The sequence below is a fragment of the Cheilinus undulatus genome, linkage group 6 (assembly GCF_018320785.1).
Source record: "Cheilinus undulatus linkage group 6, ASM1832078v1, whole genome shotgun sequence".
NCBI lineage: Eukaryota > Metazoa > Chordata > Actinopteri > Labriformes > Labridae > Cheilinus > Cheilinus undulatus.
In genome coordinates, this window is record NC_054870.1 from 19,609,611 (window position 1) to 19,630,677 (window position 21,067).

At 40.1% G+C, this 21,067-nt stretch overlaps 1 protein-coding gene across 4 annotated transcripts in view; it reads right to left on the minus strand.

Annotated features, from left to right (window-relative positions):
* Window positions 1-20,961, minus strand: part of gfra1a (gdnf family receptor alpha 1a) — a 156,720-nt gene extending 135,759 nt beyond the window's left edge. For 2 of the 4 annotated variants that reach the window (XM_041789928.1, XM_041789927.1), the window contains exons 1-3: window positions 18,321-18,748; window positions 17,544-17,840; window positions 16,459-16,539 (exon numbers count right to left, since the gene is read on the minus strand). In XM_041789928.1, the coding sequence (XP_041645862.1) occupies window positions 16,459-16,539; window positions 17,544-17,840; window positions 18,321-18,360 (418 nt within the window). In that variant the 5' untranslated portion in view covers window positions 18,361-18,748. Of the gene's footprint in view, window positions 1-16,458; window positions 16,540-17,543; window positions 17,841-18,320; window positions 18,749-19,342; window positions 19,407-20,922 lie in introns of those variants that run through there. The other 2 variants (XM_041789929.1, XM_041789930.1) reach the window with 2 other exon arrangements.
* Between the last annotated feature and the right edge of the window lie 106 nt (window positions 20,962-21,067).

Below are 21,067 nucleotides of genomic sequence, written 5' to 3' on the forward strand. Positions count from 1 at the left end.
CCCATGTGACAACCAACCCCGTTCTCCCCTACTCGTTTGTGTGTGTCCTAGAGTTCTGGCTGTATCTGACTTTGGTTCAGAATTGTTACATCTACCATCATCTTTTCTAAGGCAAAAGTAAAGTTGCTGTGACTCAAACTGGACTGAAGGCTGAACTGGTTTATGACTGACATGCAGAAAAAAAGTCCTCAATGATTCAGCTTGAGTGGAACTTGTTTCTAAAAGCTGGCTCAAACTTAGCTTACATTATAAAGAAAATACTTCCTGGAAGTTGACACAAAAGACTTGATATCTATATTAGTGAGGCCAGATGTTTGTGACTATGACATTATAAACACCAAACTTGGAACCTCATGATTCCATCATCTTGTTCTGAGAGGCACAGATCATCATATTTTAAGTACTGTAACTCCCAGCTGGCATGAGGATTAAGTTTTGAAGTATCCCACTTTTTCAGGATTTCACCAGTCAAATCAGGTTTGGTTTAAAGAGTAGTTGTTCCTTATTTTAGCAGGTCAATGTCACTCTGATTTCTTACATCAGCCTAAATGAGTTTCATGGAGTTTCATGCCTTACATGTAAGATACAATTTTATTACAGTTCTCAAATAAGCCCAGGACATCTCAGTGTTTAATACAGATTACCTCCTTGCTGTTTCAAGTCACGTCTCAGATGCTTTAATAAAATAAATTGAAGCAGATGATGGATTTTGGTTACTGGCCATTGGATCTTGAGTTCTAATAGAAACAAGCCTTGCTAAAATTACAAGAAGCTCAGACTCAGCCAAGTAGCACTGAAAAACACTGTAAGTGTCAAACAGTGATTTTTATGTGTTTTTACTTTTCAGATAACCAGGATTGTTTGTTTTGGAGATAAAGAGACCTCAGAGGATAATTTGCTTCCTGTTAAGCTCATGGGGGTTGTTCTGAGACTCAGTTTTTAGCAGTGGTTTAGTTGCGCCTGGAGAAGAGGGTGTACTTTTTATCTATTCCACATTTCTTCAAGCAGTCGCTCCTGCATGAGCAAATTGCTGTTATTTGACTTGATATGGATGACGATTCTTGCATATTTAGTTCACCTTAAAAATAGAGTTTTACTGTCACTAACTTCTGCTGCTTGACTTCAAGCAGTAAGGTATGAGACAACCACATAATGCATTTTGAGTAAACTATTCCATATTCATTCGCAGCGTTGTGAGTAATGCATTAAAAAGCAATATACTAGTGTCAGAGTACTTCTTTTTGTAAGAAGTTAACAAACATGTTAAAATTGCAATTTAAAATCAGTTATTTAGTTCTCTTTCCAAATGAGAGATCCAATACTTTCATATGTGTTCTCTGTTCATTTTGTTTACACAAAGATTACACATAAGATTAAATCTTATGGTTGTGTCAGTTTGCATGTGAAGCTCAGGCTAATACACCTTCTAGTTGAGCTGTAATGTAAGGTATACAAGCTGGTACATTACTGTTTCCATTGAGGCAGTATGCCTAACATGCCTCTGACAAGTTTACCGTCACATCAATGCAAGGCCGTACAGGTAGAATCTAGCAGACCTTTAGTTCCCTTCCTGCGGTCTTTGTTCTCCTTGGGGAGCGTTGAGATTCTCAGAAAATTTCTGTAGATTTTGTCAGCAATTATCTTTTTTTCTTTTGTGTGGGTCGTGGGGAAAAAGACAAGGAACCACTGAAGTAGACTGCCTTTGGTGTCTAATTACTTTCTAACAGATCAGGCAGGTAGACCACTAGCAACATGTTTCCTAGCTGTGCACACATTGAAACCAATTTGAGTTTTTTGAGGTGCACCACCTACATCAGCTGGTCACTTGTCTTGAATTTAGGCTTCAGAGTATGACCTGCCACTGGGGACAGAGAATGACCCTCTAACTCTGAATGGCTAACACTGTTTTTTTTTTTTTTTTTTTTTTTTACCCCAGCTAACAATCAAAGGGACCAATGAGCACTGGCTAGTAAGCAAAAGAGACAGACAAAAAAGTGTGGCACACCCCTGAATGAAGAGCATCTGGAGCAGGGATGTCAAACTCAATCACAGCAGGGGCTGGATTCTGAATTCAGGACTAACCTGAGGGCCTAACAGGCTCACCTTTTTAACCATAAACTGTCAACCTTGTTTCACTGGTAATAAAATATGGGAAGAAAACTTAGCACTGATGATGAACAATTTTGACATTTAAAAAGTTAAAAAGATAAGTTTGAAGGCTCACAATCTGAAAGGGTACATTTATTAGTTCAAAAAGGTCAAAACATGTTTTTTAATGGCAAATATATTGGAAGGAAAATCAAAATCATGAGTTTGAAAGGTTAGAATTTGTAAACATGAAATTAAAAGTCAAAATATGATTCAAAATTTGAAACTGTTAGTCTTAAAGGGTCAAACTATGGGGTTATGAAGTCAAAGTTTGGAGTAAAAATATGAGGTAAAATACAAAATAATTGGTTAAAAAGGTCAAAGTATCACTTAAAAATTAGAATTATGAATCTTAAGGCTCAAAATATTATATGAGAAGTCAAAATTATGAGTTGAAATACTCTAAGTAGTAAATAAAAAATTCAAAATCTTAATTCTGAGTTCTAATTGTAAGATGCTAAATTGAAAATGTGAAATTAAAACACAAATTAATTTATTTTCCCACATTCCTGACTTCTTATCTAAATATTTTTATTCCTTACTTTTTCAGATTTTGTGTCTTAACAAGGATATGTTAAATCATCAATGATAAGTTCACATTTTAATACTTGAGGAAATCTGCAGACCTCATACTGATGGGCCAGTTATAACAGAAATATGACATCATCGTTCGATATGGCCCTCGGGCCTTGAGTTTGACACCTGTGATGGAGGGATTTAGAGGTGGGTATACACTACTGAGGCTGATTAAAAAACAGTTCACAAAGTATACCCTGTACTACACTATAGTTTGTGGCATGTAAAGATGGTCATAATGCTGTTCATGAATTGTTCTTTAGACAAGCAATTCCCAAACTTTTTTTTCTCTGGTGACTCACTTTTTAGAAGATACAAGTCATTGTGACCCAGCAACTTTGTTTTCTGTACTTTGTAAAATCAGCCTTCAGTGCCATCCTCAGCTGGTTGTTTTAGCTGATGGTCAGTGATAGCTTGGATAATGTTAATTTGGGACTAAGTCTGGTTCTAACCTGGGACTATCCATTTTATAAGCCTGAAAAGGGCCACTTTACCTCCCTCACATAGGCTTTCTCTACATGCTTGGCGCAGTAGTTGGAACAATGAGTTTCATCTTTGTTAGCCAAGCACTTATAACTGTGACTATAGCTCTACAGGAATCCACTACTGGTAGAGCCTTGTTTTTTGGTTTATTATGGTGGAATGGGTGAGTGTTATCGGTGGCACTCTAAAATGTAGCTATGTGTACTGCAGACATAAATGTCTCATTGAATACTCTAGCAAAGTAATTCTGACAACTCATTTTGTGACCCTAAAAAAAAACTCCCACAACCCACCAGTGGGTCCTGACCCGGACTTTGGAAATAAGTGCTTTATTACGCAGCTTGAAAAGTGGAGTGTAGCAGACAAGAACAAAAGTTTGACTCATCCTCTTAAGTGACGAACAAAAATGTCGACTTTTTCAGTCCAAATCCAAGCCAATTTTTGCCTCTGCAGATTTAGGCTACAAAGGTGAAGAAACACCCCCTTTTTCAACAACTTCCACACAGAAAAGCACCAAAATTGGCTCAGTGGCTTAAAGTGCAGGACTTTTTATATCCAGAGCGACTATCAGCTCCAAATACATTTGGGTGAGAAAGCGTGACGCAGGGAATGGCAGAGTGCTCAGTCAACAACCTCTGGATAAATAAAGCAGGAAAATAAAGTTAAAAGAACACGCTGGATACTCTCTCACTGAAAATGCAACACAATAAACTATGTTCCTGCATCTGTAGCTCCTCTGCATTCCTTCCCTGAATCTATCTTGCTCTCACATAAACACACAAACACAAGCGGGGAAGAGATAGCGCTAGACACTGTTATCTTTAAACATTGGCAGCTCATAATGAGAGTGACTTCCTCTGCAGCCAGTGGTTGAGTGGTGCTGACAGCCTCTCAGCGCAGCGTGTCAGCACAGGAGGGGGGGTTTGAAGCGCTGCCTTCGCTTGACAGCCGGGGCCATGCTCTTACAGATGTTTTCACACCCGCACATATGCACACATTGCCGCGACTGCGCTTCAAGGTTGACTTCAGCAGTGGGAGGGGAGGAGGAGAAGATGTGTTTGAAGTCTTGACACATGGAAGAGACACAATATTGAGCTTTGGCATATTGGGGCTTGTGAGTCGTGAGTGGGTGATACATAGAGAGCCAAATGGGAAGAGGACGGAGCTTAAGGAGAGTGTTTAAGCCAAGCAGACATCAATAAGAAAATTCATTACAAGCCAGAGAACAGGGTGTCTGATTTCAGCATAGCGGAAAATTTGAAACATGCTCTCGTTGAAGATTAAAAAAGCTCCAACTCTTCCGAAAATTTGTCTTGATATAAGTTTACTTTAACAGTTTCTGATACCCTTTCTGTGCAAGGTCAGGGTTGAGGCATGAAGGAGAAAGAGTTGCAACAAAGTTCTTATGCTGTCTACATACTAGACAGAAAACTGAAATAATCCCCTATCCATTCTCTATCTATCTATCTATCTATCTATCTATCTATCTATCTATCTATCTATCTATCTATCTATCTATCTAATAACAATCATGAATATCACCAATAGTGTCAGGAGCTTTGAGAAACAAGCATGCGAGGCATTAAAAGACTAAAGGGGTCGTCCACCAGTTTATTGATCCTGGGTGCATGAATTTTAAAATGATAAAAAAAATGATCGTCAGGTGACCTCCGGATGGGCCGCTCAGTCATAATCTGTATAGGAATTGATATCCTCTGATATTCACAGCACACCTGCGGGCCTTGCGTATTTCTGCCTGCTGAGGTGAGAAGATCAAGAGGGAGGTGGTGCAGACATGAGCACTAATTTTAACCACGTTTCCCACCGGTTTGTCAGTTTGTATGAACAGGAGGCCTGACAAACTTTCAGCAGAGGCTAGTATGCTGAGTGAGGTGGGGTGTTGAATTTTCACCTTCCCTAAGCCAAAAAAAAACTAGACAAGAGATGCCAGATGTGAATAAAACAGAGTAAAAGGCTGCATGAACACAGGCATCAATTCAGTATAGTTTAGCTAGCAAGATGATACCATTAACAATAGGGGTGGGAATCACTAGTGGCCCCACAATACCATATTATCACAATACTTGGGTCACAATTCGATATTGCAATTTTCAACATTTTGCAACACAGTGAGTATTACGATACCATATATTGCAATTTGTTGAGATCTATACCTTTCTTTTTTTTTTTGTACTTTTTAGCTGATTTAGCATTAGTCTTGCCCTCATGTTTGTCGTATTTCCGCAGTATTTTATTTTCATACAGCACTTCTTGCAAACCTCCTATGTCATTTCCGTCTCATTTGGCCCTGCTTGCATTCTTAATGTCCTTCCCCTGGTGCTGCCATGTTTGCTGTAATAACTTTCTCCTGCTCTACAACCGTCACCTCTGCCGAACTCAAGGGCAAGCATTTTTCCACATATTTTTTCCATTATCATAGACTTCTGTTCATATAAGAATAATTTGAAAAAAAAAAAACAAAAAACAAAAAAAGACGACATTTGGTGGACAAGACGATACAATATATCACCAGACAAAATATTGCGATACTATGCTGTATTGATTTTCTCTTTCACCTCTAATTAACACACATATAATTAAAGCTAACTCAACCCAAGTATATGATTTAACATATTGAGTTACTCTGCTACGAGAGAAATGTTGTTCCACATGTTTGTCGGGCCTGGGTCACATATATCTGTCCGACCCTGCTCTAAATCCAATATAGGCTAGTAGAAACCCAGCCTGACAGGAAACCCATGCTGTCGTTTCACTGTTTCAGCCTGCTTATTTACACAGATTACACATGATTGGACCATAAAAATGACAGTTAAAACACATTATTTCATTGATCTTCATGTAAGTTGTTTAAACAAACACAGTGAAGTGTATTCACAACACATAGCTTCACGTTAACTCTTAATTAGCCCCTTAACCACTACCATAAAACAGCTAAACACCATCCTCCACAGAAAATACCAACAAACTATCACAATGAACAGCTAACCAGCACTCTGATCATGTTAGACGCCATGTTAAAACTCCATCCAATTCCTCATAAACTGATGAACTCGATTGCAGCTGCTGTTCACTGAAAACTATAAAATCCCACCATTGCGGTTTATCTGGAGTAGTTGAAAAGAGGGACTCAAGGGGCTCAAGCATTTAACCCAGTGATGGTAAATATTAACCTGGCACATCTAGAAAACCACTCACAGACAGTGTTTGGGAAAGGGCAGAGCCTTTGAAAAAAACCTGCAGGGGGATCGGATGAAAGTTCTGTCTGTCACATCTTTATCGGCCAATCAGAGCAACAATACACGTGAGGTAGCCGCTACGAAGCTGCGCCCCTACCGAAGGAGTAAACTCGACTATATATGTCAGTACAAGACTTTTGTTGTTTTGGAAAAGAAAACAACTCAATGTTGTTCTTTGTTCTTCTTTTCACCAAGAAATGTCGTCAAGTTCTGAAATAACTGGCGCTTTAGCAGCATCCACGCTAATTTCTTCCGCCATAACGGCACTGGCCTCTTGTTCCTGCTTGCATACATCACGACTCCGCCTCGCCTGAGAGTACTGCCCCTTGTCGCTGATTGGTCCTGTCACTTTCTAACTGGGCCCAAACGGTTCAGACGGAAGCTTTGCAAGATGAATTTGCCAGTGAGAAACACGGAAATGGGCATATAATCTGCTTTGTAAAGTTAGGTAAATATGCCAGCCCCAGAAAACTCAGCTAAAATATCTCAATCGCCCCCTTGTGGCTGGCCTTAGTATACAGACTGATTTCACTGTCCGTGGCTAAAAATGAAATACATTCTTTAAAAGAATCAAACAAAAATTATAGGGCTGTCAAAATATTGCAGTTTTTAATCATAATTTATCTCAGAATTTCTGTAGTTGATTGCTATTAATCAGAATCATTTTAGCTAGGGGTGGGAATCACAGGGTACCTCACGACACGATACACAATACACGATACATGGTCCATGACACTGGAGGGCATGAGGTGACAGGCCACAGTGTTTTTTTTATCGTATTATGGAAGCCTTCATTCTTAACGACACTAAGACAGCGCAGGACCTTACAAATAAAACGGTGTATTGACTGTGTGATTGATGCATGAGTAGAGACCAACGGTCAACAGGCTTGTTTCACGTTAGCCGTTAGCTGTAATGCTATCGCTATGATGTCTAGCTCTCAGATTCGTTGTGTTGTCAGAGTATTTCACTCTGGGGTGACATATCTTGCAAACGACTTGACTCCTGTCTAAGTCTGTACCATCTTTAATGTTTTAGAAACCAAAATAAGTCCACATATCCGCTATGAATTCTGATAGGTAGGCACGGGCAACTGGCTCGCTCAGACTGGAAGGCTTGCATAATCTCATTGTCTAAAGAGAGAAGAGGGAAGAGTAAAATTCCTGCTGCCTGCTAGCGGTGTCTGCCCCCAACTAGTGGTCAGGGGGTGAAATTACACCAGAAACTGCCACACCATAAGGTAAATTATTAACTAATAAAATACTGACACTGCATCTAAAATATCAACACAGTATTACACCACAAAATATTGTAATATGTTCATATATTGATATTTTGTCCCATCTCAAATTTTAGGGCAGTTTCAAATGGATCTATTTTGCATCTTGCATCATTTTCTACTGTTTAAACTAAGGGTAATTCACTTACTGTTGTGATACAGCCCTTCATTTATTTGAAGATTTAAACACAAACTTAACCACAGAGTAACTTACTTGTTATGGATCTTAAAGGAAATGCAAGGTGCAGATAACTTTTGACTTGTCCACTGAGCTGTCTGTGAGATTTCTGAAGTGAAATGAGACATTAAGTCATTAAAGAGCAGTGATGAACTTACTTGACATCACTGTTGCTGCAAGGAGATGCTGACATGGCTTAACCTGAGTGTGCTTAAAGGCCTAATAAATCATGAGATTAACTGAAATAAAAAAGGTGCACTGGTAATTAACTTTGATTAGCTGCAATTAATGCTTTAATCTTGACAGCCCTATAAAAAGTGTTATTTAGACCTTTTTTAAATTTGTTTGAAAGTCAGGCTTCTAAAGTGCCCATCAAGGAGAAAGCTGGCTCTTAAATGTAGCAGATAACCCATGCCCAATATTATCACTTCCAAACTTCCAGACAGTCGTCAGTCTAAAACAACCAGTATTGACTCGCCTGCACATCCTGTCCAGTCTGTAATGTTCTATCTGTTGGTGCCACGGACTGTGAACTAAGATGGATGGGGCAGCAGTTGCCTGAAAGTGAAGCCAAAGTATTTAGAGCTTCCCCTGCTGACTGGTTGCAGTATAGGTCATAAAACCTACCTCATCCATGTTAACACACGGGCCATCTTATAAAGTTCAATGCAAGTGAAATTTGTTTTTCTCCAGTTTGGTTTAATTATTTGATTGGTGGTGATGGTGCAAGAGATAAAGTAAATTTGATGCAGAAAGATAATGTAATGTCATGATTGACAGCCCTGAGGCCCCAAGCAGCATTCCTAACCAGATGTGCAGAGAACAGGAGGAAAGGCAAGAGGAAATGTAACAAAAGCTAAAAATACAAAACAATAAGAATCTGTGCTAGTGTGGACTTCACTAATCTGAGGGGTGTTTGTCATTTTATTAGTATTGTACATTTGTGTTTCAGTTAGCAGAAGGAGCATAGCATCAGTTTTGAAGTTCCACCAGCCAGCTCCAATCTGTGCATGTCTTGGCTGCAAATATTGTCACTGGTGTTATACTGTATGTCAGCACTTGTCACCGGGGTTAATGTAGTTTTACTTTCCACAACATAAGAGGACAGAAATGCGATGTCCATATTAACATACAGTCCATGGTTTGCACCTGCTGACACCCCATCATTTCACCACAGCTGCTGCCTTTTAAAATCCCATTTGGATGCTGCTCAGACTGTTGATTATGGACTGAGTCCCTATGTCCCCAGTTACATTTCTATGGTCTCTCATCCTATAGTTTGGCAAACACAATAAAATGGTCTCTTATCTGCAAACACTCCAATCATGCTCTCTAACTGTGGCAATATTTTAAAATTGCACAGCAATGTTTAGTAATTGAAGCAAACCCTTTTTGTCCTTCAAAGGAAATTATGAATAAGGGGTCATGGTGATGGGGCAAACTCTTTTTAGAGACTCAGAATGCTGAAAAATAAGACCATGCAGAGTAAGGACACAAAACAGGAGGCCAAGAGAAGAAATGTTTTGAAAGGCACCCAGAAAAACTACCTAGAAAAGCAAGTCTTCATGAATAAAGTGAAACTACGTGCGCCGTGTAGTCATCCATTTCCTGCGCTGCTTTGATTTTCGAGCAGCCTGGGCCAAATGGTGTGGCAGTAATTCCAAGTCCACTTTAATCTCAGAATAATGCTCTCTGTTTCTGTGTTGCTCTCTCCTGCATGGATCAGTGACTCATAAACATGGGCAGCCATTTCATCTAAACTCTGCTCTCTCCTTCTTCTAAAGCTCATATGAACTCATGGGGTGCCATGGGATATTATTTGCTTCTCTTCACAGCGTGATGGCTACCTCTTTTGTTTTGTGATTTCATAAAGCTGGCACCTCATAATGCTTACATTACTCTGAGGTCAAGGAAAGGTAACAAACTGAAGAGCACAGAAATAGGCAAATGTACAGTCAAACAGATAGGCAGTGATTAAACTATACTATATACACTACCGCTCAAAAGTTATGGATCACTTGGAATTTTTCTTGTTTTCCATGGGAAAACTCGTGAAATTATTCTGAACTGGAAATATGGACTGGACATGCTGACATTGTCAGAGTTAGAAATAATGATTTTAATGAAAAATGTTGTTTAAATGTTGCCATCATAGAAAAAAAAACACCTTTTGCATTTTGGAGGTGTGTTTTGGGCCATTATCCTGTTGCATGATGAAACTGGCCTCAAGCAAGTGCTGTCCTAGGGGCATAGCATGGCACTGCAAAATCTCGTGATAGCTTTCCTTCCCCAAGGTCCCTTGAACTCTTTATGAATCTCCTATTCTACCACCTCCAGAGCACCCCCAGACCACCATGCTGCCTCCACCTTGCTTGACAGATGGCTATAAGCACTGTTCTTGCATCTTCTCATTTGTTCTGCATCTAACAAATGTTCTTCTGTTTGATCCAAAGACCTCAAACTTGGACTCATCCGTCCACAACACTTTCTTCCTGTCTTCCAGCGTCCAGTCTTTTTGCTCCTTTATTGGTTAAATGTTTTTCAGCAGTGCAACATGATTAACTTGGATTAGCAGTCACACTAGGAGCTTGATGCAGAGGACTGACAGTTGCTGATAACTGTTTGTGAACTGCATGAAAATGTTTTTCTTTGGAAAACAAAGAAATGCGCCACTGATCAAACTTTTGAGCGGTAGTGTATGCACATGTGGCTCACATCTGTTTACACTGTAAAAAAGATTGTGAGGACCAAGCAAGTTGTTTCTGAGAGCTGCTGATCTCTATAAGATAAATATTCTTTTGTTAAAGAAATGATGTGTAAATTTTTCCACTTCAAGAAGGCCTTTCTAACTCAATCTAATAATACATTTACATTTTGGATAATGGTGACTACCTCATTTTCACAGACGCTTCTCTCACAAGAAGCACCTATGAGTTACATCACTAGTTCAATTTTCAGCCTTCAGCTAAAAAGAAGCAAGTTAGGCTTCCTTGGTGCTGTTTGACACAATGTTTCAGGATAATAGATGGAAGCAGACTTTAAAGGATGAAGGAAAAAGAAGAAAGAGAAAGTGGATGAGAAAGATGCCAGACAAAAAGCAACAATCTGATTGCAGAGTATATATCCCTGCTGATGTAAGTCAGAACAGACACAATACAGTTGAAGTTGAAGTTATAGCCATTTAGCAACAGTTGAACATATACATAATCAAAGTCTACATGCAAACACTTTGCAAAAAACAGACTGTAGACACTTGAAGAATCTTTTGCGAAAAATCTGGCAATTTTACTGTATCATGTCAATTGACATGAATTTTTTTAAGCTTATCATAATGTCTTTGCTAGCTTCACAAGCCTCTGCTTGTCGACAACACCAGGAATGACTTTCTAATGCCCAACTTCACCTTCAGCTTGTAAGACTTTTTCTAAGGAAACTCCACAGATTTCTGTCAGTCTGTCAGTGAGTACTCAGGTCGTACTTGACCATCTGACTGTATGGTGTGAGTGCATAAATAGTTTATGATGGTTGTGTGTTGTAAGAGATTGAGTCGCACAGTATGAGCTGACATTCCACCACGGCTGTCAGAGAGTTGACTTGAAATCGCACAGTGTATGCCCAGCTTAACAGCACTTTAGGGCCTATTTTGGTGGCATAAGGTGTGCTGTCGAAAGCACACGGTACACAGCAATGGTCGCGAACACAGGCGCCGACTACAAAGGGGTTGGTTATTTCATTATGCATGGTTGTGTTAAGGGAGTGACCTGAATCAAACAAATCAGAGTATCAGCTCTCTTTCTCTTTAGGAAGTGAGTGCATATGCCAGCAGGCACAACTATCTACTCCCAGTGGACTTAGTTTGAATCCTTTCAAAAATCATTTTTAATGACTTGAAACACATGCACCTTATCAGGTAGAGAGCTAAAGGGATAAAAGTAAAGGGACTGAACATTGGGATATTTTGTTGGAAAAGTAAATTGAGGAGAAAATCAACAGGCAAAAAAAAAGTGAACCACGAGAGAACACGTGTACATGCTGCATAACACCCTCACACAAAGTTTCACAAGCAGTACGAATTTATTTGTAATTCCGGTGCACATATTTCAGATTTATAGTATAAATAATTTAAGGACTAAGGCAGCAACTATTGCAATATTGGAAAGCCTTCTCTCTAGAAAATAAGAAAATGTTTTAATTATTGTTGGTAGAGACAGAATAGTAATAAAACTTTCCCCTTAAAAAATAATTTGTTCAAAATAACTTGGAAACAGCAGGTATTTCAGAATTTTCAGTAATTGTCAATATTTGAGCTTTTGCTGCACTCACAGGGTTTCCTGCAAACTAGTGCTCTCTGAACAACAGCAGAACGGTAACATCAGGTAATGCCTGCAACAGAAGGTGCTGTACAGATTAAAATAGTCTAACATTTTGTCATCCTCTTGGACAATACTAAAAATCTTCACTAGAACTGGATCATTTTAACTGTCTGTCTTGCTGTTGGGTTTCACTTATCATGGTCCCAAGATGCTTTTTTTGACTGTCTGTGATCTGCCTGAATCTGCAGTGACCTTTAAATGTTAGGTCCTCTGCCAATGTCAGTCAGTCTGTCCTCTCTGTTTACATAACTCCTAGTCAACTCTCCTTTGTCTGAGCACTACTGAGCCACTGACCATCATAGACTGCAGCAAGAGCACTTGTGGATTTCTTTTCCTTTTTTGTGCAGACAAACACACTTGACTGTGACCCATCAAACTGAATGCAAGAGGTAAAAGAAATCAGCCTCTGGTAAAGATCTTAAATTATTAGCTAAAGTAAACCAACAATGAACAATAAAAGCCCAACCAAACACCCTACATTAGGTTTCTACAATCCCAATATTTTCAAACAAAGCCTCTTTGTATCATCTTTAAAAAAATATGTTGAAGGGAAAAGCAAAATCAAAATTTGTACTTAATAAGTATATAGATCTGATGTTTTTTCCTGTAAACTGGCACAAGCCACTAAAGCTGCACACGGCACTCTGCACATCTCCTTAATGAAATCAGTCTGACGCCTCTGCGTGTTTCACTGGGAACAGGTGTTCAGGACACAGTACTGTTTGTGCATCTGTGCACTGTATGTATGGGTGTCACTATGGATTAGATGCTTCAGACAGAGACACAGGGTCGATTGTGGAATTACAGGATCACTGTGGCTATCCATTGTTCCTATAGCCCAGGATCACCAAGTCACACTGCCTAACTGTGACAAATATGACACTCATTTAGAGACACTCCTGAAATAGTGGGATGGCCACAGACTACCAAGGAAAACATTCACAAACTGGTATCCACAAAACACATTTGTGCTTGGGACTAAAATAAAACATTTTTATTGATGTAAAACAAAACACCAAATCTACCACAACATCAAGCCTCAGAAGAATAATTTCCCCTCAACTTGTGCATGTTTTCTGCTCTTCTATATACATTTCAACCCTTTGTTAGTTTATTGACTGCAGAATCTAAGTTAAAGGCCGTCAGAGTGACCAAAAAGCTCTAAGCGCTAATCATTTCTGCCTCGGTCCCCCTCCTGTCACCTTGCCCTTTAAAGAGCGGAGGAGGCAGAGTGATCTCATGCGGTCTTGTTCTGAGCTCAGCGTCCTCTTTGTCTAACCCATGCTATTCCCTGATTAACCCTCAACCCCGTGCCACGCTCTCCTCCCACCCCTTCATCCCTGTCTCTTTGAGTCTCCTAATGATCACATAACATTCTTGGTCCAGTGTAGTTCCTGTCTACACTATTTCTCTAGTAAACGTATCCCTGTTTCATTTGTGGGTGTCTGAGGACATACATGGGAACTACTGCCACAGAGGAAGTTGTAACCTTTATAACTGCTTTTTAACAGCAGATCAGGCTGATCTGAAATTATGTGAAAAGAGAGAGGGATGTGAAGCTGTCAATTAGCACAAGAAGAACTGAACAACAAGGCAGAGTGGTTCTTCACATACCGTATGAGTTTGGACTTCTTAAGATGCCCCATTAAAATATGAAGTGACAAAAGAGAAAAGAAAAGAAAAACAACATAAAAAAATCACTCAATTTATAAAATGTTATTGAGTTGACTATTACACTGCTTACTTCTCTGACTTTTCTTAATGTTGTTAATGTGAAACGAGTTTGTCTGAGAGGACACCAATGATGTAAAAAAAGATACGACAGCTAAAGAAATGTAAATATTTTGGGGAAATGATGCAAGTACTGCAAGAAATGACAAAAATGTATGCCTATGTAGTAACTGTGTTTCTCTTTATTGCAGATGAAACTATTGAAACTTACCAGTGAGAACGTTTTGTTGTCGTTTTAAAATTCAGTTTTTATGTGGATCAATATATTTTAGATTTATTTTGCAAATTGTTGATCTAAATGGTCTTCAGTTCCTATTTCTGACACAATGTTCATACTCTCTTCAAATATTATGATGGAAAAACTACAATAACTTTAAGATAAGGTTATATGAATCCAGAGGATAATAAAAAAATTGACTTTACTCCAAGAGGCGACATAAAGATAAGTACAAATTTAAATGAAGCCATAACAGAAACTTAATAGTTTTTTTAAGGAGGTAAGGAACTTTTCTGTTTTTACGTTTCTATTTATGTCATAATTTTCCTACTTCCTTCTATTATAGTTGAGTGACTTCAGTAAACTTTAAGTTTATGTTTTACAGATTCAGAAGATATATAAAAAATTCCAATGCTCCAACATGATGTAACAATAAGAAAAATTCCAATGCAGCCATTTTTATTACAGTGTAACTGCTTAACACAGAATAATGTTAAATCTTCAGCCTGAAAATAAATAAATAAATAAATAACAATCCCTGAGGAAAAAATACTTTTTAAACAATAAATGAAGGAGATCTGTGCAGATATTTCTTCAATTGTGGGTTTTAAAAGTACAAAAAGGTAAAAATTTAAACAAGAACTGAAGTAATGAAGTTAGTTAAAAATCAAATGACTATTAAAACTCACTTACAAGACAAAAACAAACTTCTTGTGAATCAAATTTCCCAGAAATGATTTTCTGCCTCTTCTGTTTCACACTAATGTAATGTGAAGTATAACTGCTGCACATGCTTCAGTGCTGCTGGCCCGTAGGTGTCATGTCCCTGCTGGGACCGGCTGGCATATTGAGGGCTAGACACAAACCATTACACAAAGTGACATGATCATCCTTTGAAAGTCCTCCTCTTGAGAGAAGGAGGAGCGTGCTTGTCACAAGAATGTCTCTGAGTTTTAAATACACATAAAATAAATACAGACGTCTGATCACTGCCGCTTACATAGAGAGATATACCACATATGCTAAACCATTGATAAATGTAAAGACGCACTCATGCATCAAATCAGTTCCTGCCTCCACTATAAGAATAGCACCATAAATCTGTTGGCTCTCACCCCTGAATCCTCCAACTCACACTGTGGAGACATGTCACTTGCCTGTGATGTGAACTATGATCCTGTGCTGCACATGCTTCAGCGCTGACGGCCTGTGGGTGTCATGTCCCTGCTGGCATATTGAGGGCCAGAAACAAACTGATATACAGTGTGACATGATCATTCTCTGAAATCCCTCTTCTTGGTAGTAGCAGGAGGAGAGTGAAAAAAAAACAAAAAAACAAAAAAACAAATTGGAAGCAAATTGGTCTTGAAGCCAGTAAGTATCCTGTCCAAATATTTTTTATCTGTACCTCACCACCCACATTATGATTTAACCAGACTGTGGGAGAAGCTTTGGTTTAAGGGCAAATCAGTCTATTGTAGGATAAAAATGACAGAGGAAAGGGAAAGAAAAGGCTCGTCTATATCAAAAGGGGTCAAAATATCAGCCTTGTTTTTTGAGGATGTGGAGGCAGAGCGTGTCTGTTTGATTTGACACAGCTCTCATCACCTGCAGTGTAATAATGAAAATGTAAGCAGCTACATGATTGCAGCACATTCATAGATCAGGGCTCTCAAATAGCATCAACGGTGGGACCACAGAGTTCCTGAGCAGCTGTGAAGAAGGGAATAACATCGCCATCTAGAGGCTAGATTCAGCATCGCTTGTGAAGAGAGGAAAAAAAAGCCTGTCATGCTCTCTCCCATCAGAGCTCCTCACTCACTCCTTTCAACAAGTGGTTCCAAGCTGTCCACAACCCACAGTGAAAAACACCAGCAGCAACAAGAGAGGCCCTCCTTCAGCGACTGAAGCACTTTTGTCCACTGCTTGATAAGACTCAGAACTATAGCTCCCTGTGCAAGGTCACTTCCAGCCAGCATGCAAGTGTTGCTGGGTTGAAAGAACGAGCAGAGAGGAGGATGGACAGATAGCGAGGAGAGAGGATGAGGAGGGAGGATAAAAAAAACTCAACACACAGATAACCTTCAGTAAGAGCATGCACAGCTTGGAGCTTTGACTGTATCTCAACTTAGATGGGCGACCAGTGAAACAATGAAGAAAATAAAACAAGAGGGGTGGAGAGAGAGCCTCCAGGAAGAATTTTCTTTTATGCCTACCTATGATGGGTGCCAGACGGAAAATGTCAGATAGACGGCTGTTGACGGGCTCGTATGGAGAATCCTCCAAGAAATCATTACCTGTGAGAGAGAAAACAGAGTGAAAAAGACTTCTGGCAGATTGGTTTCTATCAGTGAGTCTGGCTCTGCCTGTGGATTCTGCCTCTTAAAAGGGTGTTTTTTTCTGTATTGTCGCCAAGTGCTTGATATTGTGGTGAATGTTATGTCTCTGAATTATATAATGATGAATACCTGCTCATATGTAAAGTGACCTGAGGTAACTTTTGTTATAGTTTGTCCCCAAAAATATAAAAACTGATTGATAGCTGGATGGATTTGTTTTAACCCCCTCCTGTTTTGTTTATCCTCAATCACCCCTCACATTGGCCTGCATGTGACATGGGTTATTTGGGTCAGTCAATAACCACGCCGGCACACAGCGCCACGCTTGATTAGGTAGGTTGGTCAGCTGTGTTGCACAACTGGAAGTGGACTCTCCAGCCATGGTCTGGATGTAGTTTAGGAGACTAAAAGGGCCCTCCTGTTATGATCTCAACACTTTAAGATGGCACTGCCAGCCAGCCAGTGCTAAGGGGCTTCATGCTCCATTACCTCCAGGGAAAAGTGATTATGGAGGTCAAAAAGCATCACGGCACTGCAGGACTGTGGCTGTGAACCAAGGCAAGGGGCCAAATTTGAATGAAAGTTGAGTGATGGTGCATGATCTCATTGGACCATTACAACACACAAATTGCTGTGTGCTACTTTTTGGAGTTTTGGCGTATGTGGTTGCAAAGGTGAGAAGGTTCAGAGAGAAGGAGGGAGGAGAACAGAGCTCCTCTTACCACATACAGAACGGAGGAGTAGCTTAGGCAGCTTATCATGTCCACCCCTTCAGATTACAACACATATGGCGGATGTAACTTTCATGTTAAATATGGTTGTAGGGCTTTCTTTAAATAAGGCAAGCACAGTCCCAAGGGGCTTAATGGCTATGAAGTAAGACCACGAGGAAATCAGCAGAAAAGCTAAAATCTGTACATGGATATGTGCGTAAAAGGTGAGGACAAAAGCCCTAAACCCACCTTGTAACGTCTGATAGATTCCCCAGTATATGCGCAGACAGTTTTTTTCTTTCTTCATGCCCCTTTTACACCGGCAGTTGTACAGAGGGCTCTGTTTGAGCGCGTCCATAGCACTCCGGCACTCGTCTTTGGCCTCCAGCCCGGCCACCATGCTGAAGTTGCTCTCTTTGCCACCGGCCACGCACTGCCTCATGGTGCGGTACTTGGTGCTGCACGCCTGCTCCTTTAGACACTGCTCGCTGGCCCTGACACAGTCCAGCCTGGCGCGCAGGTTCTCCTCGGCGTAACACAAGACATCTGAAAACCAAAAGTCACAATCAGAAGAGCAGCATGCCATTTCAATAATACTTGTTTTATCATTTCTTCGGGGCATGTTTTAAACTCAAGCCGCCACTGGGGATTAAATATGCGTTCTTTCTTGTAATGTTGAACAAATTTACGTCGCCATGGAATCGATTTTAATGTCTGAAACTATTCACTGTGAGCAGTTTCACACTAAGAAAACTTCTTAGTTTGCTTGCACTTTCACTAAAACACTGAAAATTCAGTTTTCACTTGCTCTATAGTTTGTCGAGGCAGTGACAGTTTCGAGTTCGCTCTTTTGGATCACTTTGGACCCTCTACCTCCCAGACTCCCGGAGAGCAGCCAACGTCTCTGCCAAGCTCCCCTTTAATACCAGAGCTGCCCATTTACCCCTTAAAACAACGGATACACATATGGTATGATTTAGTGTCAATCGGACCGCTGCTGGTGGTGAAAAATAAAGTCAAACTTACCCAAAAGAGGCAGAACGACATACAGTACCGCGAGGATCATCGTCTTCCTTTCTATATGTGACACAAACCCTTGTTGGAAGAAAATTTAGAAACTAAAAGCGACTTAATGAGAGTTTAATTCCCAGGGTACCTCCGCGACACTGAAATCCATTGAAAAGACGTAACAACGTGCGCTCCGCTGTACTGAACGGATCCAGTCTGCTTCATGTGAGAAATAATTCTCCCCCCCCCTCCAAAAAGTCCCGATGTTTTAGTCTCCTAAAAGTCTTTACAAAAAAAAAAAATAAGTGCCCCTCTCTTCGTATCCCTCCCGTGCGGGTGGTCTTCTCACCGCCGGGAGACAAAGACAGCGGATCAAAGCAGCGGTGGAAGCGAAGCGGCCGAGTGTCCTCCAACTCCAGCCAGTGTGGGTGCTTTGCGTCTGTGCGTCTGAGCGCACACAGCCAACTGGAGCCCCACTGCTGTCTACAGCGCATTCAGCAGGAGGAGAGTGCCAGCTTCCCCCTCGCGATGAAGTACACTGATCTGATCATAAATTAACTAAGACGTAGGCCGTTTATCACAGCACTCTTACTTTCAAATCACAGCTGCATCACAGTAAAACTATGAGAAATACATTAAGCTCACTTTACTGAACACGGGAGACACATTTGGAAAAGTTCAAGCTGCAAACTCACTAAATTTCGTCAAGGTTATTATTATAGCGGTTTTATTGTGTTTACTTTTAATAAGGCTAATATGCTCTCTCCAAAAGGAGAAAAAAGCACAGTAATAATCACTTTTCCAGTCCATAAAAGCAGCGCTGGTTGTAAAACCACAAAGGGCATGTGGTTGCATTCAATCTGTCATGAAATAAAAGCAGCACTATCATCTTTTTATGTGTGTGGGCTGGTTTTAACACTTCAGTCTAACTATGCTGACAAAGAGGGGGCAAAGATCATGACTTAAGAGTATTTTTATGACATGATTAATAGCCATAGCAGCTTATATGGCCATATGAAGTATCTGGATCCCTCTCTAACCTGGAGTTCCTCTCCTTTTTGCACAGTACTTCAAGCACGTATGTGTGTGGCTCCTCCCAGTTTGCCATGATAATAATCCAATTTTCAAATGACAGAAGGGTTATGCAACAGTAGCTGCCAAGCCTGGAGAGGATGGGTTATTTGATGGGCTCGGATGATGGCACACTTCAGGGGTTGTGTTATAAAGCGCAGCCTGGGGGAAATAAAATGTGTTTTTGATACTTAAGTCAGGCAGACTGTCAGCGCTGCGCTCAGTCCACTCACAGGACAGTGGACACTTTGTGAATGTCGCCATCTGTTGGTGAAAATGACGTATAAGGCACTAGTAAAAGCAATAATGTAAAAGCCTGTCTACTTTCAGAGACCCAGTATCATGAGTTTGCATCGTATTTTGAATATCACTGCCAGTCGATCAGGCTACATTCAAATGATTATATACAACATGATGATAACAGAGAACATTTAGCCTATCATGCTACCTGTAACTAACTCATCTCATAGCTTATTGATCACCAATAAGGTTTATTCAGAGGCCAATCCACTTGGGTGAATAGACGGGGCAAGACTATGTCAATGGGGCTTCCTCTATAATAAACAGCGGGATAAATCAATCAAGGATGCCGGCATCCACCGCAGTAAATCAGCCCAACACACATCCAGAGAGAGAGAGGAGTGACTAGTTCGATGGTACTTATCAGGTGGATGATCATGCAAGGTGCAGTCTTTTCCCAATTTGATTTTAAAGTTTGATTAATAAGATAAATCATGGGCAAGTATCTATAGCTACTTTATATGATAAAAATGACAATAAATTCATAACTGTAAATGGATACAAATGAACGCCAGACTCGGGCTCCTATCTAGGATAATTATCTGCTCCCAATTTGATGACTTTGCTTTTCTAAAAGTCTCTAAAGGGAGCCTTGCCAGTCAGAGGAAGGGGCCCTGTCTGGTGATTTATGAAAAGGCTCAATCAATATATGATATTAATTTTGCAAATGAATGTCAGAATGATGTAGTCCTCGGGTCATTTAGCGTTTCACACTGTAATGTGCCTCATGGCACCGGATCAGGAGCCTTCTCTGTCCCAGTGGTGAAGCATGAAAATTGGTCAAAGTGAGGGATTGTGTGACAAATGTAGGCAGCGGGTCTCAGTGGATTACTGATAAAGCTGGCTGTGCCGATACACAGCTTCCCTTTCAGCTGTTGGACCCACATGTCAATGTAGTGTAACGGACTACAGTTAGCATATACCGTCAGGAGGTATCAAAAGCAGTTAAAAACAGAACCTAGGCTCTAAAAATGCAAGGTCAATGTTATATCTTATGTAATATTAAGGTGAGCTGGATGTTAGCTAGATGAAGCTGTCATCTAGCTAACGTTAGCCAAGTATGGGACACTGTTTAAGCTAGCTATGTTGACTCTGTTGTCACCAACGGCTATAACGTTTTTTACAGTTTGAATAACCGGCACCTTGTGACTTTTCAACTTTTTCACATTATTTTACGATACAAAACACAATATTTCTTTTTTTATCACTAACTTTCCGCTTCTATGACATGCAGAAAATACAAACCTACCAGTGACAGTTGGGAAGCTTTAAACAAATTCTAGCAGAGACCTTAAGCTGCTTTTGATTGGCTAGTAGTCGCTGCCTTACTTTGTTTTGATAGGTTTATTAATGATTGACAAAAGGGACAGGTAACTGTTGGCCAATCAAGTGCA